Below are 23,970 nucleotides of genomic sequence, written 5' to 3'. Positions count from 1 at the left end.
GCCTAAAAACTAATTGATTTTCACTTCCTTGTGATGAAACTCAGATGACTGTCACTTCACATTGAGCTCCATCCCCTATTTATCTGTGACGTGACACAATGTATAGATCTATCAAGCCTAACATAAGCAAAGGAAGAAGAGTCATCCAAGTCGGCATGAAGACCAAAAAACGGCAAGTCTATATACTCATAGAACATTGAGGTGTATAATCGGGGGGGAAGGATTACAGTGACAGTCAGCACTTGGAACATGGAAGCTGCTAAAGATACAACTTATCTCCTCAAGCAGCCTCTTCCACAACCTGCTGTGGTTTGCATTCACAGCAGAGCAATGGGGGGCTGGGTGAACATAATGCAGTCAGGGATAAGTACGTAAATCATTACAAAAACAGTGACACTAGCATGGAAAAATAAATTATGTAGAAGAAGGCATATTTTCTACTAATTGTAATAATTAAACGGGTAATAAAAGAGGTGAACACACAGATTTTTTTTTTATTAGTAAGAAAGTAGTAGTAGAGGCATCTTTCTAAGTTCAGGATGTACTTTTAGATTTTTTATTAAATAAAAAATAAAAAAAAACACCAAAAACCTCACCACACTGCAGGGTTGAAGGTCAAAGAACAGGCCCTCCCTGTGTGTGGTAAAGGGGCTCAGAGAACATTGGGGCACATTTAGCAAAGCATTTCTCCACATCTGTGGTGTAAAAAAGTTGCAAATCATGGCACATCCTGTATTTGGGCCATAATTGGAGGTTTGGTGCCTCTCGACAATTTTCAAAAGTGGTTAGTAAAGCGGTGAGACTTAGCAGGAGGGGCATCTCACTCCAGTGCACAGGGGATCAAAACTGACAGAGGAAACACTAGTCTTAACAAGGGTGCATTCACACGACCGTATGTATTTTGCGGTCCACAAAATGTGGATTTGCAAAATATGGACAACGTCCGGTGTTGCGTGCCTTTTTATTTTTGTGGATCTGTGAACCGCATTTTGCAGCCAAGTATAGTACATGTTCTATCTTTTGTGGAACGGACATACAGATGCAGAAAGCACACAGATGTCCGTATGTCCATTCCACAAAAGATGGATCATGTTCTATTATTGGCCGCAAAACGGACCCACTTAAGTCAATGAGTCCACAAAAAAACGGAAGCAACACGGACGTCATCTGTATTTTGCGAATCTGCGTTTTATGGACTGCAAAATACATACAGTTGTGTGAATGCCACCTTATTCTCCACTGGATAAGGATTTTTCCACCTTGTACAATTGAAGTCAGGTAGAAGACAAATTATGATTCACTAAATATGCTACTGTTTAAAAAACAGAAAACATAGGGAGCTACTGCTCTGTAAATAGGGATTTTAAAAAATCCATAAGGCCCCTTATACAGACATGGTAGATATTTTGCACCAGTTTCTAAAGCCAAAATCAGGAGTGGATGCAAAACAGTCTCCATTTTGCTTTCTTTGTGATCAGGACCCACCCATGGGCTTGATGTATAAAAAAAACTAATGCAAAATACTGTTCAAATCTGCAATGTATGCATGAAGCTTAAAGGGGTTATCCAATCCCTACAATGCCCAACCCCTCATACTGGTTATATTTACCCAGTCCCCGTCACCCGCATCGGTTCTGATGCTCGCACGGTCCCCCTCCCCCTGATGTTTTTATCCACGGGGAGATGCAACAGCGGCCGTGCTGGCATCAGAAGTGACGCAGGTGCAGGGTAAGTATAACCAGTATGAGGGGCCCACGCAATTTAGGGGGCATTATAGGAGTTGGATAACCCCTTTAAGAGAGTTCTAGGATCATATACTATATATCTTAGGTTACTAAAATTAGCTATAAACTTTCAGCTGCTTCTGTCCTCTATGACCAAGGCCAATCATTCGGTCTTATTAAAGCTTTATTCATACTCCAAAAGTTGGAATCTATATTACATGGATCCCAAATATGGTTGTCATGTATTTCAGCGGACCATGTGTACTGCCTATGGCAGGGATCAGCAACCACCGGCTCTCCAGCTGTTCTGAAATTACAACTCCTAGAATCCTCCTTTAACAGTTATGTGAATTACAAGAACATCTACAGTTGTGTTCAAAATTATTCAACCCCCAATGCTGTAAAGGGTTTTAGGGAATTTAGTGTACATTTGTAATTGTGTTCAGAATGAAATCTTACAAAGACTTTTTAAAGAACCAAATGCAACTAAAATGACATCAATTGTTTTTGTAATACAGTATTAAATGTTTTTTTTGTGATTTCTTCATTGACACAATTATTGAACCCCTTAAAGACTACCACTCTTAAGAACAGAGGTTCATTCAAGTGTTTTCGATCAGGTATTGAAAACACCTGTGGATGTCAAGGAGCAGCAATCAAGCATAATAAGCACCAATTAGGCAGTGATACTCAGCTCCTTCTAGACATTTACTGGTGTGTTTACAAACATGGTGAAGTCAAGAGAATGGTCCAGGAAGACAAGAAAAGAGGTGATTTCTCTTCACAGGAAGGGCAATGGCTATAAGAAGATTGCAAAGATGTTAAACATACCAAGAGACACCATAGGAAGCATCATTCGCAAATTCAAGGCAAAGGGCACTGTTGAAACGCTACCTGGTCGTGGCAGAAAGAAGATGCTGACTTTGACTGCTGTGCGCTACCTGAAGCGCAAAGTGGAGAAAAGTCCCCGTGTGACTGCTGAGGAACTGAAAAAAGATTTGTCAGATGTGGGTACTGAAGTTTCAGCTCAGACAATAAGGCGCACACTGCGTAATGAAGGCCTCCATGCCAGAACTCCCCTTGCTGTCTCCAAAGAATAAGAGTCGACTGCAGTATGCCAAAAGTCATGTGGGCAAACCACAAAAGTTTTGGGATAGTGTTCTGTGGACTGATGATACAAAATTAGAACTGTTTGGGCCCATGGATCAACGCTATGTTTGGAGGAGGAAGAACAAGGCCTATGAAGAAAAGAACACCTTGCCTACTGTGAAGCATGGTGGGGGGTCAATCATGCTTTGGGGCTGTTTTGCTTCTACAGGTACAGGGAAGCTTCAGCGTGTGCAAGGTATCATGAATTCTCTTCAGTACCAGGAGATATTGGATGAAAATCTGATGCAGTCCGTCACAAACCTGAGGCTTGGGAGACGTTGGACCTTTCAACAGGACAATGATCCCAAGCATACCTCCAAGTCCACTAGAGCATGGTTGCAGATTAAAGGCTGGAACATTTTGAAGTGGCCATCGCAGTCACCAGACTTAAATCAGATTGAGAACCTCTGGTGGGACTTATTGCAGCACGCAAGCCTAAGAATGTGACTGAACTGGAGGCTTTTGCCCATGAAGAATGGGCGAAGATACCCGTAGATCGCTGCAAGACACTTGTGTCAAGCTATGCTTCATGTTTAAAAGCTGTTATAACTGGAAAAGGATGTTGTACTAAGTACTAAGATTGAATGTCACTTGGGGGTTGAAAAAAAATGATAATGATGTGAGCACAGAAAAGATATTTGTGGTTATTTCATTATAAATGTTATGTTATATTTGTCTGACTTACAAGTGCCTCTTTGATTTAATTGTAAACAAGATGACTGAAATGATCAAAATCAATGTCAAACTGGCCAAAACACTCAATTTCAGTGGGGGTTTAATAATTTTGAACACAACTGTATATATACAAAATGAAAGGACTAGCGTGGTATTAGCAGGGGGTGCTCAAACCCACATGCAGTCATGTATATATCACATATATATAGAGGAGCAAATCCTGCACTTGTGGCCCGTTACTAATGGCGATCCCCAGCAAAAATGCATACGGTGGAGGATGCCCGCAGCGAACCACAATAGACATCCTACACAAGGTAGCAATTGTGTGGATGTCATAATCAATATAACAAAATAGCAAAGACAGGTGCACTCTGCGGTCTTACTAAACCCTCAAACTGATTTTAAAATTTAGAGATTAGTCAACATGTCCTAAGGTGTAGGACATGTCTAAGCCCGGGCACCACGCCAAGGTTTCTCAAGTAGCCCGGGACCTAACACTCTCCTAACTGAGCCGTATGGGCAATACCAGGAGCGTCCAAGCCCAGGCACCACGCCAAGGTTTCTCAAGTAGCCCGGGACCTAACACTCTCCTAACTGAGCCGTATGGGCAATACCAGGAGCCAGTGGGCAAATTACAGGAGCATGAGGCCGACTCACAAACAACTCACCAGTTACCTCCAGCATGTAACCATGCTTGCAATGGGAGGAGGGAGGAGTCTGTGAGTCCCACTCAAGACTGGCTGATATCGCCCAGGCCTCACAGGTGCACCTAAATGTGGCCTGTAGATGGAAAACAGGCACATTTAAATTGGAGTTTATACACCTCCAGGAATCTCTATATATATATATACACAAACTGAAAAGACTAGCGTGGTATTAGCAGGAGGTGCTCAAACCCACATGCAGTCGTGCATATATATAGGGGAGCAAATCCTGCACTTGTGGCCCGTTGCTAATGGCGATCCCCAGCAAAAATGCATATGGTGGAGGATGCCCGCAGCGAACTACAATACGGTGGCGTGGTGCCCGGGCTTAGACATGTCCTACACCGTAGGACATGTTGTCTAATCTCTCAATTTTAAAATCAGTTTGAGGGTTTAGTAAGACCGCAGAGTGCACCTGTCTTTGCTATTTTGTTATAGAATTACAAGAACAGCCAAGTAAGTGTGCATGCTGAGAATTGTAGTTTCACAGCAGCTGGAGTGCCGAAGGTTGCTGTTCCCTGGCTTATACGCAGTGATGGCTAACCTCTAACTCCAGCTGTGGTGAAACTACAACTCCCAGCATGCTCTATGGAGTTCTGAGAACAGCCAAGCAAGTGTACATCTTGGGAGTTGGAGGTTAGCCATCACAGGCCTATAAGATAGCTTGGTTCCAGATATGGCAGCGCACACTAAACCACGCAGTCTGTAAGACAGTACCATTTGACTTTTTTTTTTTTGTATATTTTTCTGCATTAGAGAAGGTATTTATGAGGTTTTTTCAGATTTCCTTACAAAAAAAAAAAAAATACTGAAATATTCCAGTTTTCATACTAGCCACTACTGCACACACTATAAGATGACATTTCCTATTTTCTGCAAATCACTTATGAGCTTAGCCGTATAAACCAAGGTGAATAAAAATTTTCAAAAATGATGTAGGAATTCTGCAGGGAGCCATCCTTGCATGGACTGCACTTCCAGGTTTGCAGTGCTGACCTGTAGTGTACTTACTGTTGCGCGAGGATTCCTTCTTCTCAGGCAGAATACCTCCACAAAACAAAATCAGAGGCAACAATATGGCTGTTTACGTAAGACCTTAGGTGCATCTGAGGCTGGTGGCACATCACGTTTTTGTCTTACATTCGGGGTTAATTCACACATCCGTAACGTATTGCGGATCCGCAATACACCCGGCCGGGACCCCCACAGAAATGCCTATTCTTGTCCGCAATTGCAGACAAGAATAGGACATGTTCTATTCTTTTCCGGAGCCGCAGACCAGAAGATCGGCGGCGTGCTCCGGAAATGCGGAGAGCACATAGTGTGCTCGGCGCATCCATTACGTCCCTATAGAGAATTAATGGGTCCGCACCCATTCCGCAAAATTGCCGAACGGATGCGGACCCATTTGCTGACGTGTGAATGGAGCCTTAAGGTATGCAAAAAAAATTTATACATACAGTGGCATCTGTCACTATATTTCCATTGTTAAAAAAAAAAATTTAAACACATATTTTACTTTTATTTTTTACTAGACTCTGCGGGATGAAAATGCATAGTGTACTGTACTTCTGCATCCTCCCCCACAATGTATACATTAAATGTAAAGCAAAAATGTGATGTGAACCCAGCTGTACACAGCTACCCTCAGTGAAGACTTTGTGATGTAGTCAACTGTGAGGGCTACCATGTAAAATGGCATAAAAGGAAAGTATGAGACCCCTTCTCACAGCCATCTTAGCAATAGTAAGTCTACCATTATATTTCATATGGAGCGGTAATCTCCAGATCACTTGTAAGTGCTCGAACTATACATTGTCTCTCTCTTACCCTACCTCTCCTTTATCTGCTGGACAATTGCTTACTACTCCGGCCTGGTATACAAACTTTACATAGCACTTACCATGAAAGTTGCACCAAAAAACACAAAATCTAACTGAACTGCCATCTAGTTTTGGCTTTTACTTTACAGGTGCACGTTTCTCTGTAAAGCTCTTTATAGATCAGGTTCCTTGGATAAATGAGATCATGAATTAAAAATGCAAGTAAATGGCAGAAAGTGACCAGTTCTGCACATTGTAGTGATTGTAAAGATAGGCTGAATGTTGACTGCAGACTCTAAAGTTGAATTTCCTGCCCTCTCTCTCTCTCTCTCTCTCTCTCAGAAAGCTTCTTTCTGCCTCCCGCCTGACCACACAGGAAGTGACAAAGCTAGTTACGATGTGCCGATTTTCAGGCCGCCAGTTTCAGAGAAGCTGTTGTATCCATATATGGAAATGTGCGGTGCGTTAAAACGTAACCCTTTCTAAACTCCTGCAAATTCAGGTTCAGAAGGCGATCTAAAAGCCATGATAACAGAAGTTAATAAAAGATTCCGGATATTGAAACATACCCCAAAGCATGTGAGGGTATATACTTGCTGGCTCTGTTCTAGGGGGAGAGAGTGTATGCTTTCAGTAACAGCGCTCTTTCAGTTTAGCTGTCGCAGTAACTATTAGCCACTTCCTTTCCAAAGCCCTAGCAGATTGAGCCTTGTGACGTCCACGTGGTAGGGAAGGGGTTAAGAGCGAACTGCGGTGTTCCTGTATGGTTTCACATTTACTAGTTATTCTAGACAGCATGTAACAGTCAGGCAGGCTCCAGGATAATGACAATACAACAAGAATCTCAATAAGAAGTTTATTGGGAAAAATTAAAAGTTAAAGCAAAAAAAAAAAAAAAAAAAGTCTATGTATGAAAACCATGGGTAGAACAATATCCCCCCCCCCCCCCCAATCAAACATAAACTGAACACCTCCCCAAAACTCTCTTCTGGTTTCTGTTTGTTTGGTGTAGGACGTGATGTGCCTGTAGATGTGGTGCACTCAGTGGCACAACCCTCCCCCAACTGCAGGGAAACCACAGTTTCAGTAACATAACAGGAAAACAAAACCAACGGAAGAGAAGACCGACATCAACCCAATCTCTGCTCCAGCCCTTCTTTTGCTGTCACGTCTTGATGGCCGTGTCTCTGGATTTGTAAACCACGCCTCGGCTCTTCAGCTCACGTACAATACCTGTAAGAAAGTCAGTCCGTCAATAGACACCATTCACCAAAAGCCCCCATCATATAACAAGTGCCACATCATTGAAAATACATAACTAGAAGGGGGTCACAGATATTTTATTGGGGGGGGGGGGGGGGCTATTAAAATAATTAGTTAGTTCCAAACCCCCTCCTCTTCTGCTCTGATCACCATTTCTCAGCTTTGTATTCATGACTGCATCTGTGATGTGCCCACATACGGCATGTGACCACTGCAGCCAATCACTGGTTGCATCGGTCTGGTGCCATATACATGCATGTCATGGCTGCAGCGTTTCGGAGGTTTGGAGTGGTGGCGCTGGAATGGAGGTGGTTCGGAGCAGTTAACACAACTTTTCATGCAGCTTCCCTGCCTTAAAAAAAACAACTCAGGCAACCCTTTTAAGTTAGCCATAGAGGTAATGCTCATTCGTCAAGACTTGCATGATTTTGCAATCACTATATCTATGATACTAAAAAAATTGTCTTCGACTGGTGGAAAGCTGATAAAACACTGCTGTCTAAAGGCTTAAATGCACTATTGTGCGAGAAAACGTATTGGTGAAGTGAAAATATGTGACAATTCACAGGATACATGAACAATTCTCTCATTTCTCATGTATGCTCATTCCCAAGTAGGGCTGCAGCCATCAACTATTTTTTTAATCGAGTATTCTATCGATTAATCGAGTACTCTAATAACAAAAAACTAAATTAAAAGAACGTTTTTCTTTTGTGTCGACTAATCGTTTCAGCCCTATTCCCAAGCAGTGTTTGTGCAGTCACCAAATCTTTACACCTACGGCCAAACACCACCATGACTGTACGGCACTCTCTAGGTAGACAGGACAACTGCAGCAGTTTTTCATGCAGCACCTCTATCTATTCAGCAACTGCCTATGAAATGGATAAACAAACCATTTCATAGACCGTTCTAATGCCCTATAGAATATAGCATAGAGATGCACAATTGGCAACCCATGAATATTAATCATGGAGTACATTAGTGATGTCATTTGATCACATTTAAAATGGAAGGAAATGCCACATTACAGGAAATAAAGATGCAGAAGTCATGGACTCCAGGAGAAAGGGGTTAGACCAACTCACACATAGGTGGCATGTTGGTAGGATATGCCACCAATGTCAGGTAAGTGGGTCACAGAGGTGGTATGTGCACCTATCTACAGAACAGGGCCCCCCAAAGTGAAGATTTCCCCAAGTAGGATGTGCAGCGTGCTCTCCATTCACTTCTATTGAAGTTCGAAAAAAGTCAAGCGAGCGCTCTCGGCCATTTCCGCAACTCCCATAGAAGCGAATTGAGAGCACACTTTGCACGCGTGGCCACCTCTCCATTCATCACTATAGGAGTTCCAGAACCAGCTGAGTTTTGACTATGCAACTAAGTAGCAGCTGGGGAAAGCAGTCCAAACAACTTTTGTGGAGCTTTTATTATCAGTAGTAGTGGGAAGCTTTATTTTACCAGGTTCTGCTCTTACAAGTGTCCAGGAGGTGGATCTTTACTATAAAGTGCTCTCTGCATTGTGCTGCTTTACAGCCCCTCCCCTCTGAGCGGGAGGTCTAGCATCAAACCAGGAGACCACTACAGAGGGAACATCATAATGAAGCTCCGCCTCCTGCAGGAGTAGAACCTGGCAGAATAAAACTTCATATTTACAACTACTCCTGATAAAGAAAAAAAATGCTCCACAAAAAGTATGTTTGTTCTGCTCTTCCCAGGCCCTACCTAGTGCTGCCAACAGTTTTGCATTGACAAAACTGCTGACAAACTTACTTAAATTGTATGTAAAACATGCCCATTACATTTTTTTTTATAATCTTGAAATCGTGTGCTACTAAGGATTAAGTTGTCAAACATTTACCTTGTGGTAGTCGTCCTGTGACAGATACTGCATACACCCCAGGTTTGAAGTTAGCTGGATGGGACAGAAAGTAAATTCAGTTGGATAATGTAAAATGTCACACACAGATCCCCTGCTTACATTTGACTAATAAAAATTTGTCACAAATCCACATAAAATCCAGGACAAGAACATTTTCTACTCTTACTGTTTCCGATTTACATTGCAAAAAGTAAAATCCTAAATATGCATGCTGTAGATCTGAAAAATCTGCAGCTGCAAAATCCACTACGTGAATGATGTTTTTAAATAACCTACTAACCTATATTGTAATGTACTTTGTGAAATCCACTCCAAAACCCTTTGCAAATTCTGCATGTGGTCTTAGCTAGTATATACTCACAAACCCCCCCAGCTATACAGCTTGTACACTGCACATGATCACTAATGTCCTATGTTACTTACTGCTATAGATTTAGGTTACTGTGTCACATGGCACATTTATAGGGTTACTGGTCTATAAACCTGTCGTTGTAGGCCTTTTTTTGGATTTAGGCTACATGCACATGACCGTACCGTTTTTTATGGTCCGCAAACCGCGGATCCGCAAGAAACGGAAGCCGCCCGTGTGCCTTCCGCAATTTGCAGAACGGGCGGCCCATTGTAGACATGCCTATTCTTGTCTGCAAAACGGACAAGTATAGGACATGCGATCATTTTTTTTTGCGGGGCCACGGAACGGTGCAACGGATGCGGACAGCACACGGAGGGCTGTCCGCATCTTTTGCAGCTCCATTGAAGTGAATGGGTCCGCACCCGAGCCGCAAAAACTGCGGCTCAGATGCGGACCCGAAAAACGGTGTGCATAAGGCCTTACACAAGGGATTTATGACAACCGCTCAATTTTTGGTGTCCCATCATGATATGATCCAGCAACTTGGAAGTAGAAACTCATTATCTTCTTATATGACCCCACATCCCACAGCCTACTGACCATGATAAAGGGTCTCTTTTTTAAAAGCTACTGCTGGAAAAGAGGGCCAATGTTGCTCTTAGCAACCAATCAGAACACTGCTTGTATTTTCCAAATGGTCTATAGACAATCAGATTTATCTTGATTTGTAGCAGTTTTTTTTTTGTTACGTGGAATACATCTCCCTAGGCCAGGGGTCTGCACTCCGCTGCTGAGAAACTACAACTCCCAGCATGCACACTTGCTTTGCTCACTTGTAAACCCCATAGAAGTGAATGGAGTTTCAGAAGAGCTGGAGTGCCGGAGGATGCCGATCCCTGCCCTAGGCTATAAGAGCAGGAACGGCTCTTCGCAGTGGCAACGTTCTGACTAATAGGGGTAGGCCCCTGTAGAGTATGTCAGAATAGATGTAGAGACAGGTCTTCACAGGAACCTTTAGATCAGGCACGCTCAACCTGCGGCCCTCCAGCTGTTGTAAAACTACAACTCCCACAATGCCCTGCTGTAGGCAGATAGCTATAGGCTGTTCAGGAATGCTGGGAGTTGTCGTTTTGCAACAGCTGTAGGGCCGCAGGTTGAGCATGCCTGCTTTAGATAAAACCAGTAACCAGTTCTAGCTCCTGGTTTATTAGTCTACTCACTTATTCGCTGCCACTTGGACACCCAGCTGTCATCAGGGCTCATCATAGCAACAATCCTGTAAAAAAGTTCAGACAAGAGTCAATCTTATATACTCAAATTGGTGGAATTCTACTAAAACCAAATCCATTTATGTTCATTTTTTTTTTTATAGAAATACATTTATTTATTTTTTTACAGCTGGATCAGTGCTCCTGGATAGGTTCAGGATGCAATATTTGGATGGTTGATACTTGTACTGCTTTTATTCTGCGGACCTGCATTCTCTGAGATGCCTGCGTGTGCACCTCCATGTTCAGAGGACATTCCCCGTGAAGCCCTTCTCTCTCTCCCTCTTTATTGTGTCAGTTCTTCCATGACTCTACCATACTCATATAGCTCTACAAGTTATATGAAATATACTCATCTGCTGTGACCACAGACGCCTCTACACTATAGAACTGATATACATACACAATCAGATCAAATACAGCAGGAGCACCATCGGCATGAATGCGAAGCACATAGGTCTGCATAGGTACTGTATACAAAAAGAAAACTCTCACCCATCTAGAAGCTTATTTCTCAGAACAGTTTCCTGTTTGCAAAATGTTAGGTGGTCAGCGTGTGAAAATAAAAAGGCATTTAGCCATGAAAGACTAAGACGAAAACAATATATATATCATATGCTATTTTATTCAAGAGTGTTTTCGATATTATATGAGAATGAAACCAGCAAATGAAATCTACTAAATAGAGCACCTGGAAATCAGGACGCCACTTGTGTACTTGGAGTAGCGGGACGCCACTAACTCGTACAAACTATTCTTAACCATACGAATTTATGACCATGTATTAATACTCTTGAACGTTGAAGATATTTTCCTAAGAACTTTTTGAAAGGATTCGTATATTTTCTTGTGTACCCAGCTACATGTTCTCGATGTACTCCGCTTTACACCTTGTGATTGGGAAGACAACGTCCCTGATTATCATCGTATATTGTTTTGCCGTAGATTGCACAGACTTTCGAATTGTTCTATAGCAACCGATTTTATGTGACTCTGTATTTTTCGATTTTATATCAATATTTTTTTTTGGGGGGGGGGGGGGATTGTTGTATGCTTCTAACAGCTTTACACTTTAGAGACCCTCTTCTTCATCATTATACAGGACTGCTGCTACCTATTGTCCTTTATTTTAACTTGCATATCACCTTATTGTTTATTATTCAAATAAATTGCTCTTAATTTTTCTCCGTTGTCAGCGAGTGCCCAGTTTTTACTTTGTAATTTTTAACTTATGTAGAATGGGCGATTCTATTTGACTGTGAGCACAACGTCGTGATTCTTGACGCATTGGTGCAGCTTCATACCTTAGTGAGTCATGTATATGGTTTATTTCAATTTAATAGGAATTAACTGACGCCATGTTTATAGTGTAATCTACTTTACTAACGTTAAAAATCCTTCTAGTTATTCAGAAGGCCTGACAACAAAAGTTCCATGTGTCGTCCAACAGCCTCTGGGAGCCAAAACCCATTACATGCAGAGCAGCCCTTTCTCTACTCCAGAATCACAGCCGCCCTGAAGAAGCTGTTTGAGAAAAGGAAGAAGAAGAGACCGCCGTGTGTGTGACAAGTAGCCAAGACCCATACAAATGGTAGGTCCTAGGGCAGAGCAATTACAACCTTTGCTTCTCAATTCACTAATTGCTTCAGGGAATCAAAGTGCAGCTCTAAGGCCCCTTGCAGACGAGCGTGTCCGGATTAGGTCCAGGGAAAATCATGCAAGTAGGTACGCAATTGCAGTCAGTTTCAACTGCGATTGCGTTCCGATGTCCACGCGCATGATTAAAAAAAAAAAAAAAAAACTGTGGTACCCAGACCCGAACTTCTTCACTGAAGTTCGGGTTAGGTATATTTTATTATTTTCCCTTAAAACATGGTTATAAAGGGAAAATAATAGCATTCTCAATACAGAATGCTTACTAAAATGTGGCTTTAGGGGTTAAAAAATAATTAAAGTTAACTCGCCTCATCCTTCCGGCATCATCATCTTTCAGAACCTGCAAAAGGACCTTTGATGACGTAATCGCGCTCACCACAGGTCCTGCTGATTCAAGATAGAAATGTTCTATCTTCATTCAGCAGGACCTGTGCTGACGTCACCGCGCGATTACGTCATCAAAGGTCCTTTTGCAGGTCCTGAAAGAAGATGATGCCGGCTGCGCGAACAACAGGATGAGGAGAGTTAATTCTTTTATTTTTTAACCCCTAAAGCCACATTTTAGTAAGCACTCTGTATTAAGAATGCTTGCAATTTTCACGCAGACCCATTCATTTCTACGGGGCCTGCGTTGCGTGAAAAACGCCGCTCATCTGAACAGCCCCATTGAAGTGAATGGGTCCGGATTCAGTGCGGGTGCAATGTGTTCACCTCATGCATTGCACCCGCACGGAATTCTTGCCCGTGTGAAAGGGGCCTAGTGGTTTTATTGGAGTTCTACCTAGGCCATTAATGTTTGACCCACAGGACAGGACTACTCCAACAAGTGTCACATCCTGGTTATTGTTCACACAGGAACAGCAGATCATGCTGCCGACTGTGTCTGGAAATGCAATTTAGTTCTGTTCAAGTGAATAGGACCGAGCTGCAGTACCACACAGACTCACTACACAAGAAGTGTTGTGGCTCTGAGGTCACACTCCCACCCTATCCTAAGGATAAGTCATCAATAATTTAAGTGATGCTCCGATGAAATGCAAGTGTCACAGACTTGCATAGAAAATATACAAATTCGCTCCACACAGTAGACGCTTACAAACAAAAAAAAATAATTTTAAATCACGCACCCAGATAGAAAGGTCAGATTGCAGCAAAACTCAGCATGCAGTCATGTCTCAAGAAGATACGGCAATTATAACAGGCATGGTCTGATTAGACATTGAGTCTTGCCACAAAAGAAAATAAAAGTGCTTCCCCCACTGCCCTATGAAAAGGCTCTCAGAGGCTACTTTTGGACAGGTTACATCTTGGCAAGAGATCGTTAACTGCCACAAATGCCTCTACTATGTACTCAAAGACATTTTGCCCAGTTGACAGACATTGAGAGGTAGTTTTATCTGCTAACAAGCACGAGTTTCGCAGCTCACCCCCTGGATACAGGTGGCACCTTCATTATACACCCCTTTCTCTTCCTGCACCATTTTCAAACGTTTAGCAGAAGAAAAATTGGTGTCATGGCACATATTACATGTCTCATCATCTACAGCCAGCCACCTTCACCTTTGTTTGCAGTGTTGTGAACGGGAAACTGCTACGGACTGAAACCATACTGTCTTTAGCAATGAATCCAGGCTCTGTTTGGGAGCCAACAAGGTTTGGGTTCGAGAATGGAGGCCTCGTTGTGAGCAATTTAATCCTGCCTTTGCTGTGGAGCGACACACTGCAACAACTACTGGTGTGATGATCGGGGAAGCCATCGCATACACCAGTTGGTCACCCCTAGTAGTGATATGAGGGACATTAACAGCTCAGCAATATGTGTAGGACATCCTGCGGTCACAGGTGTTGCCTCTCATGGCAGGCCTTCCAGCTGGCATTTGTCAGCAGGATAATGCTTACCTATACACAGCAAGGGTTTCCTAGGAATGTCTCCTCTATATTGCAACACTTTCTCAGCCTGCCCGGTCGCCAGATTTATCACCAATCGAGCATATGGGGTCTGCTGGGACGCCAGCTTTGGCAACTTACAAGTGTTCAGGATCTACAGGCCCAGCTGAAATATCTGTGGGCAAATGTGCTGCAGTATACCATACAGAACCTGTATGCCTCCATGCCGAACCAGATCATCTTGTATCCAGCTAATGACGGACCAACTGAGTCCCAGACCCTCCATTCAGTTTTACAGTTTCCCCCCCAATAAACTTATCCTTTCACTCTAATATTGTAATCACTTAAATATATCATCATTACATTCACACATAGAAAGTGTAACTCAATTCCAACAACTCCTTCTTGGTGCGTTATTCTTTGTCAATGAGCATAGATTAAGAATTGATTGATGATATAAAGAAACATACCCATCAAATGAGGAGCTTGTACAATCGTATACCATCTCCCTATTGCCTTTCATCTGTAGGTAGGCATCACAGTTGTCACAGCCATCGTATTCAAACTGGTCAATGGTCTGCAAAAGGAAATAACACACATAAGAATAGGACAATTAACAAATTACTGGTAAAAACAGGGCTCAAGACGCTAGCTTCACCCTCGCACAGTGGTTTTCTTCCAGCTGATTGTCAGCATGTTTCCAGGTTGCAGCCAGATCGCTGTTGGTCCTCATGATAGTTAAAAAGGTTCTCTGGGCTCATCAATATCAGATCACAGGGGTCTGGCACCCCAGCTGATCAGCTGTATAAGGAGACGCAGGGCGCACGTACCAATTCCCTTCTCTCTTCCCTGCTCACCGCTAGTCTTTGCCATAGACAGCAGCAGCGGACAGGAAGAGAGAAGGGAGACTGCAAATGCGCACTGCGTCTCCTCATACAGCTGACCAGCGTAGGTCATCAATAGTAAAAGCCCGGACAACCCCTTTAAAGGGGTTTTCCCCATCTCAGACAATGGGGGCATATCGCTAGGATATGCCCCCAATATCTGATAGCGGTGGGACCCGCACCTACAATGAGAACGGAGCCGGGAAATGAACGGAGGGTGCACTGCGCATGCGCAACCGCCCTCCATTCATTTCTATGGGGCCGCCGAAAATAGCCAAGCGCTGGCTCGGCCATTGCCATCTGCCCTATAGTAATGAATGGGAGCATGGGCCGCGCATGCGCGGTGCGCTCGCATTCACTTCTATGGGAGCAGCGCTTGGTGGTGGACGAACCCAGGGAAATCCGGGGTCCTCCAGCCACAGCGCTCCCCGCTGCGTTCTCGTTGTAGGTCCCACACCTATCAGACAATGGGGGCATATCCTAGTGAACTTAGGTAGGTGTAACTATCTGCTTCACATGGCGGCCTCTAAGTTGGTGCCGATTCCACTCCAGAAAGTTGGCGGCAGACTGGTCGTATTCGCCTCACTTTGTTTTTTTGTAACACATTTTCTGGGTTTTGGTAAAACCTGCGCACTATAATTGCTGGGCGCCAGATACTAGCCCTGACAACCCAACTGTCCAGCATTAGTGCTGAGCGAACTTGTGTTTTAAGTTCGGCATCGGGTTATCAAAGAATCGCGTTATGGATTCTAAATTCCGTTAAGGTCCGTGGTAGCGGAATCCGTAACGCGAGTCTTCGATAACCCGAACTTTAGACGCTGAACTTAAAACACAAGTTCGCTTAACACTATCCAGCATGCATCGGACTGAATAGATACTGAACGTGCCAACACATCCCTTACATTTTGAAGATTGTCTGGGTACTGGGGGTCTGGCGCCAACTGATCGCACATTAGGCCACTAGAACTGGCAAATCCCTTTAAATGTTAGATGTTTTGCAATTTTTTTTTTTTAAAGTAAAAATCCATCTTCTTGCAAGGCAGACTGTACACACACAGGGTAACAGGGCCCTCACTGGCACAATGCTGTCTGCTCCCTGGTTGTACACACAGTATACAGAACGTGCCACAGAGGATTACAACAGACTGCCCGATCCCCTGAAGACGCCATGTATATGGCGAAACATGTCGGGAGGCAGTAACCCGATTTTAGATCACAGCCGACCCCAATATAGTGTGCTGGCTACTAAGTAGCTGTTAGGCAGGATAAATAACTAATGCGCCGATAGTACTGACAAAATAGAGAAGCTGAACAGGGCTATGAAAGCCAATAGACCTCAGCCAGTGTAGCGCATTCACAGCCGGCAGCTACAAAGTAGCACTAATGTAGCAACACAAGCTAGCAGGCAGCGACGAAACCAGCAGGCAACGAAGCTGCCAATGAGCTAATATTACAACTCCACGAGTTACTACCGAGTAGCGGCGAGATAGAAGTACAAACACATGTACCACTAGCAGCGATTGAAGAGTTCAGGCAATCGAGGCTATGAAAATCAATAGACCTCAGCCAGCGCAGCGCACTATAGCCGTCAGCTACAAAGTAGCAGTGAATTGAGCCACAATAGCGAGCAGGCTGGGAAGCAACCAGCAGGCAGTGTAGCTACTAATGTGCCATTAATAAAGCTCCAAGAGCCTAAAGATAGAGATAGATAGGCAGCCATATAAGACTGCCACTCAAATAAAAATAAAGAATATCAAGGAATAAAAGACAAGCCAGCACACTACTGGCCGACTGATGAAAGTTTTAAAACATAGTAGGTTAGGATTAAAAATTTATTCACTAGTTATTGTTTTAAAAAATCAGTACTAAAAGCTAAATTTTAATTAAGCAAGCCGAGACTAACAAATGCACTTGTCAAGAGCAGGCAACCAATAGTCATCGGACTAAATGTAAATAAAGTAAAAGTGCCTCTACAAGTGCAGGGTATTTCAGATTGTAAAATAAACAGAGGATTACAAGCACATACAACATAAAGCAGCACACGGCACAGTATAGGGGACCACCTCCGCTGTCCCAGAATCACTAGCGGCACAGGCATTTCTCCCCCGCTCCTCACCTTCACCAGCGAACACAGTAAACATGCTCTCAGGTGCCTCAAATCTTTCGGTACGGTTTCCAACGCCATTGCTGTAGACACCGGAAACACGTCACCAGGAAGTATGAACACACATTCTGCGGCGGACAGGAAGTCTCTATGGTGTACAGCTGTGCGACGCTCTATGAGGGATCCGGGAACTCTATCGTCATCAACACAGGTGGCGGTTTACGCTGCGAGTGGTCACGTGACGCGGTCTGTGCATGTAACGGAATAAAGGGTGGAGGAACGTGGCTGCTGCTAACTAACTACCATAAGTGTAATGACGCGTAATTTGTATGTTTAAATTGTTATAGGGTTATTCCTTTCATGGGTGAGTTCTGAGTAACCCTCCTCAGCCATGGCAAGGGGTCGCCACAGTTTTAGAAACAACCGAGGGTTGTGTTCTGCTTTAGGCCTCATGCACGCGACCGGTATATGTTTCTTGCGATCTGCACAAAACGGATCCGCAAAAAATACGGATGACGTCCGTGTGCATTCCGTATTTTATGGAACGGAACAGCAGGCCCCTAATAGAACAGTCCTATCCTTGTCCGTAATGCAGACAATAATAGGACATGTTCTATTTTTTTGTGAAATACGGAAACGGAATGCACACGGAGTCCATTTTTTTGCGGTCCCATTGAATGGTTCTAAAAAAAAAACGGAACGGACACGGAAAGAAAATACGTTAGTGTGCATGTGCCCTTATCTGGGGGGTTGCAGCACAACAAAGTTACCACAAACCCAGAATCACAGAAAAATAAATCAATCCAGCAGTGTTGGAATATTCTAGGTTCCAGAAAATCCACCATAGGAGATAAGTTTAGGTGGAAGACATACCACTGGGACCTCCACAGATCACAAGATTGGGGGCCCCATACCCCTCAGAGCCTGCCAATATCCCCGGAATACCCCTTTAAGTGACTAGGAGCTGCACAAACAGTAGTACGCTGCTTCCGGAACTCGCTTTTAAGGGTTATTCCAATCTCAGTGATGAAAGAGATGGGAATAAACTTATTTCTAGGGGGAATAACCCTACTTGACAACTTCCTGGAGTGTTCGGGAGTCTCCCAGGAAGAGAAGAGACCTGCAAGACTCCCGAATCTGCCGGGCACAGCATGGAGGGCTGCTTTCTCCCTCCATGTACTGTAACTGCATCATTAGACACAGTCCCGGGGCCCAATGACAGGAGACAGAACGGGGCGCTCATAATGGGGGTGGAGCCTGGAAAGGGAGGCAGCTATAAAATACATTTTGCTGTCAAAACCTCTCACTGTCTGGAGGCCAAGCATCAAAAGATGGCAAGTAGGGGAATAAAAACCTATAAGGTAAGCAGATATACTGTAGGGGTAAAAAAAAATCACAAGTTACAGGCTGATTCAACTAATCTTTAAAGACCAATAAACAGAAAAAAAGAGTCGCTGCAGCCCAAAGTATAGAGAAAATATATTATTATATTAAAAACTGTTATAGCAAGCTGCCAGTATATGTAAAGTATGGGATATAAATAGACAAGTCAAGAATACTAAGTGGTAACATAGTAACATAGTTCATAAGGGTATTAATATATGCTCAAAAGAGCAAAAAATATATATCGACAATACAAAATACACAATAGTAAACCTGCCAACTAAGGCTACTTTCACATTTGCATTCGGGGCTCCTCTTGTGAGCTCTGTTTGAAGGGGCTCACAAGCGGCCCCGAACGCATCCGTACTGCCCCAATGCATTCTGAGTGGACGCGGATCCGCTCAGAATGCATCAGTCTGGCACCGTTTGTCCTCCGCTCCGCTCAGCAGGTGGACATCTGAACGCTGCTTGCAGTGTTCGGGTGTCCGCCTGGCCGTGCGGAGGCAAACTGATCCGTCCAGACTTACAATGTAAGTCAATGGGGACGGATGCGTTTGAAGTTGACCAATATGGCTCAATTTTCAAACTGATCCGTCCCCCATTGACTTTCAATGTAACGTCTGGACGGATCCGTCTGAACTACTTTCACACTTAGAATTTTTTCTAAACTATAATGCAGACGGATCCGTTCTGAACGGATCCCAACGTCTGCATTATAGGAGCGGATCCGTCTGTGCAGACATCAGACGGACCCGCTCTGAACGCAAGTGTGAAAGTAGCCTAAGAGAGGTTCCTGCTAAACAGAAACCAAACTAGAAGATACTGTCCCAGTAACAGATAAGTGGAAACATTGAGTAACACCACTGAGAAATACTGGCATCAGCCTGTCAGAAAGTCCCCCCCCCCTCCACACTAGATGGGATCACAGCCAGCGGAAGGGGTGCTGCTACAACCTGGTCTATCTCAGGCTTTATAGCAGCTAGATATATGAGCCAGATCTTATTGTTAAGTGCTAGCTGCAATATATCTGGAGATATAACCTTTAGAAATCCGGACCAGAGTGAGATCTGCAGGCCACTGCCTTGTTTTACTTTCAAAAAGTCTTTATTGACAACAAATGCAAATGATATAGAATTACAATGCCTGGCAGGCTGTCAAATAAAGGCCGCACACAGGAGGCCGTACTGACAGCATGGAGTACAACCAGGACAATGATACACAAAAAGCGCACCAAAGTAACTGCAGTAAATATGTTAAACCCCTTCAGAACCTTGCTATTTTCACCTTAAGGACCAGGCCATTTTTTGCAAATCTGACATGTGTCACTTTAAGGGGGCAGGGGCCCCTTTTTAAGGGGCAGCTGCTGTTGAGGTCACTGTTAAAGGGGCTGGCACTGTGGAGGTAACTGTTAAAGGGGCGTTCACTGTGGATGTTACTGTTAAGGGGGCAGGCCGCTGTGGATGTCACTGTTAAGGGGACAGGGGCCACTATTAAAGGGGCAGCTGCTGTGGAGGTCACTGTTAAAGGGGATGGCACTGTGGAGGTCACTGTTAAAGGGTCGTTCACTGTGGATGTTACTGTTAAGGGAGCAGGCCGCTGTGGAGGTCACTGTTAAAGGGGCGGGCACTGTGGAGGTCACTGTTAATGGGGCAGGGGCCACTATTAAAGGGGCAGCTGCTATGGAGGTCACTGTTGGGGCAGCAGGGTACTGTGAGGTCACTGTTAAGGGAGCGGGGTACTGTGGCAGTCACTGTTAAAGGGACAGGTGCTGTGCAGGTCTCTGTTAAGGGGGCAGGGAACAGTGGAGATCACAGATAATGGGACGGTCCCCTATGGAGTGTTAAGGGGGCGGACCCCTGAGGAGGTGATTGTCAAGGGAGTGGGGTGCTGTGAAACTCACGGTTAAAAAGGGGTGGGTTGCTGTGAAGGTCAAGTTAAGGGGATGGGCTGCTGTGGAGATCCCATTTTAAGGAGTCGGGGCACTGTGGGGGTGTCAATGTTAAGCGGTGGGGGGCTGTGGAGTTAACTGTTAACCGTTTTCATAACAACCCAGCCATTTTTCTTCACTGCTGTAGGTCACCTTTAAAGGGGCAGGGCGCTGTGGGGGACACTGTTAAGGGAGTGAAGTGCTGTAGAGTTCACAGTTAAGGGGACGGTCCGCTATGGAGTTCAGTGTTAAGGAGCAGATTGCTGTAGAGGCCACTGTTAAGGGGGCGGGGTGTTGTGGAAATCACTGTTAAGGAGATGGTACTGTGGAGTAGAGGTGGGTGATATAGACGATATGCAATATAAACAATATAAATTTGGCCAACGATAGAAATGCGGAAACGGAATACATTCAGTTTTTTCGCGGACCCATTGAAATGAAAGGTTCCGTATACGGAAAGCAAAAAAACGGAACGTAAACAGAGAAAAAACGGCTGTGTGCATGAGGCCTTAAGGGAACTGTAACCTATGGACAGTGTTAAGGGGCGGGTGCTGTAGAGGTCACTGTTAAGGGGGCAGGCCTCTGTGGAGGTCACTGTCACGGGAGTGGGCTGCTGTGGAACTCACTGTTAAAGGGGGCAGACTGATGTGAAGGTCAAAGTTAAGGGGGTGGACTGCTGTGGAGGTCCCATTTTAAGGAGGCGGGGCACTGTGGGGGGGTGTGGAGGTCACTGTTAAGGGGATGGGGTACTGTTGATGTGACTGCTATGGGGGATACTGTTGATATCTTTTAACGTCACACACAAACATTACATGAAATAGATGACATATACCCGTGCGAAACCGGGGCCTTCTGCTAATATTTAATAAAGTTGGGCAAGGAGAGGCCACCTAGATGTTTCTGCAATAACATAGTGGAGAGTTTTAGGCTACTTTCACATCTGCGTTTCTCCCTTCCGATATTGAGATCCATCATAGGGTCTCAATACCGGATGAAAACGCTTTAATTTTGCCCCCATTCATTGTCAATGGGGAAAAAACTGAACTGAATGGAATGGAGTGCACCAGAATGCATTCTGTTAAGTTGTGTTCCCATACCTGACAGAAAACCGCTGCAAGCAACGTCTTTCTGTCCGGCATAGGAAGTGGAGCAAGACGGATCCGTCATGACACACAATGTAAGTCAATGGTGCTGGATTCGTTTTCTTGGACACATGGCTATTTTAGAGATAATACAACCGGATCCGTTCATAGCGAATGCAGCCGGTTGTATTATCATGACCAGTTTACCAATGTATGTATTGGAGCACTTGGCCGGCTGTGTGTTTAGGACCAGATTAGGTTGGATTTTTAGCCTATGAATGTAAGCATTATATTTTTCTTTGCTGTCACAGTACAGTATTGGTCCACCATGACATCCTGAACCAACTGATGGTACTTTGTCCAGGTGCAAGCAATGCCATCAGACAGAGCATGCGCATTAGTGAGGCCTGCTCCATTCATTTAAGTGACACAGGCACAAAGGGCTTAAAATGAATTAATTTCAGTAATAGTTATATGTATGCTGTCTAGGAGTATTTTTTTCTGCTGTGAATTTACAGCAGAAACGCATTTCACTGATGTGTGGACATGCCCTAAAGACATTGGGGGTCATTTATAATCCAGAAATACTCCTATATAAGGCGTATTTCTGGCTCAGATTGCAGTGCAATGGTTAGTTGCACCACAATCTGCGACTTTTCCATGCTCACACCAGGTCTAAGAGAGTGGGCGTTGCGGGGAAGGGGACAGGCCGGGTGGCCCGTCTCATTCATCATTTTCTACACCCGTTTTAGGTGTTGAAAATTAAGCTGGTTTACGTTTAGACTGGCGCTGGATGCGTCGAAGTTATGGAGAGGTCGGTGCCTCTTCATAACTTCAGGGGATCCACCGCCAGATATCGTTAATTTCTAACGATAATTTGTTTTCCCTTAGTCCTAACAGCAGCACAGATGGGGTTAACTGCCCCCTGTGGACTGGTAGGACTGGCGGAATTTTTAATGAGCCCAAGAACCAATAAGCGATCTTCAGCTCCCTGAAAGGGAGGAGATCGCCCCCCAGCCCACCGTGTCTGTAACAAGCATAATGTACCTAGGGTGGGAAATTTGTGTGCTGCTGTTAGGACTAAGGGAAAACAAATTATCGTTAGAAATTAACGATTCCCTTACGTCCTACCATCAGCACAGATGGGGAGATAGCAAGAAGAATCCCCTAGGGAGGGTCCTCATGCCTGGCAGAACTAAGAACTGTCTGCCCAAAAGCCGAAAACTCTGCCACCCTAGCATCTATCCTATAATGGGAGATGAAGGTTGACTCAGAGCTCCAGGAAGCCGCCTTACAGATCAACTCTAAGGGGAGAAGTCTTCTCTCCGCAACAGAGGTGGAGACAGCCCTAGTAGAATGGGCCCTCACAAACTCCGGAGGATCTAGAGATTGGGAGACGAAAGACTCCCTAATGGCTTCCTTGATCCAGCGACTAATGGTAGCTTTAGACGCTTTACGGCCTTTAGACTCACCGGCAAACAGGATGAGGAGATTCTCATCTATCCTGAACTCTCTGGATCTATCCACATAGACCTGGAGGCACCTCGAAATATCCAGCGGGTGTCTGGTTGGAGTATCAGAGGAGGAGGCTGAAAACAAAACTGGTAAAGAGATTGTAACGGACCGTTTCAGCAGACAAGGGGTTAAAATCCGTTTAGGCGATAAGCCCCTTTCTGAGAGACAGGCACAGCTACTGCAGGACACCAACCTCCCGAACTGGATACAAAGTAGCACTCCAAACTGGAACCTCACGAATAGCTGCTAGCAGACGAACAGGGATCAGCTTACACTCCTAGCAATCAGTCTGTAACAGCATACAGTGAATCCCCCTAATAACGAGACAAGGCTCCGTGTTGAGGGTCAAGCAGTGGTCTGACTGTACTTCACGTACAGCCTCTTTTATTCATAAACCACAAACATAGTACTGCCCACAGGGGTTTGAAATGCAACCAATCAGTAATTTACAACACATACAATGTAAGTACAGCCCATCTGGTGTACACGCCCCTAGGGGACCAGAATGAAGACTGTGACATAGGACAGATAAACAGCACTTAGGACACACAGACACAACACATCCCCACAATGCATCATGGTTTCCTCCTCTCTGCCCTCGAGACACCCGAGGCGTAATCCAATTATCTCTCAAGACAAAGAGAAGTCACCAATACACATGTGCAGACAATAGGACAGACATCACCCTTTAA

At 44.4% G+C, this 23,970-nt stretch overlaps 1 protein-coding gene and 1 long non-coding RNA gene across 2 annotated transcripts; both read right to left on the bottom strand.

The window, feature by feature from the left end:
* Nucleotides 1-1,562: 1,562 nt before the first annotated feature.
* LOC120994815 lies at nt 1,563-21,532 on the bottom strand. Its single transcript, XR_005777474.1, has 3 exons — nt 21,432-21,532; nt 3,559-3,564; nt 1,563-1,573 (listed from the first exon to the last, which is right to left on the bottom strand). It is a non-coding gene; the product is annotated as an uncharacterized LOC120994815 (long non-coding RNA).
* SUPT4H1 (SPT4 homolog, DSIF elongation factor subunit) lies at nt 7,091-17,516 on the bottom strand. The gene is made up of 5 exons (XM_040423642.1): nt 17,384-17,516; nt 14,854-14,960; nt 10,793-10,848; nt 9,200-9,253; nt 7,091-7,308 (listed from the first exon to the last, which is right to left on the bottom strand). Exons 1-5 carry the CDS (start codon nt 17,450-17,452, stop codon nt 7,241-7,243), a joined length of 354 nt encoding a protein of 117 aa, XP_040279576.1. The 5' UTR covers nt 17,453-17,516; the 3' UTR covers nt 7,091-7,240.
* Nucleotides 21,533-23,970: the final 2,438 nt, after the last annotated feature.

This window comes from Bufo bufo, chromosome 3 (assembly GCF_905171765.1).
Source record: "Bufo bufo chromosome 3, aBufBuf1.1, whole genome shotgun sequence".
NCBI lineage: Eukaryota > Metazoa > Chordata > Amphibia > Anura > Bufonidae > Bufo > Bufo bufo.
This window is presented reverse-complemented; position numbering and strand designations above follow the sequence as displayed.

Bases quoted from the DNA above. Each gene is read 5' to 3' on its own strand.
- SUPT4H1 (XM_040423642.1), bottom strand. From the start codon at position 17,452: ATGGCGTTGGAAACCGTACCGAAAGATTTGAGGCACCTGAGAGCATGT. The intron at 14,961-17,383 runs GTGAGGAGCGGG...TTCCTTTTGCAG, and splicing joins TACTGTGTTCGCTGGTGAAG to ACCATTGACCAGTTTGAATA. The intron at 10,849-14,853 runs GTATGTTTCTTT...ACTTTTTTACAG, and splicing joins ACAAGCTCCTCATTTGATGG to GATTGTTGCTATGATGAGCC.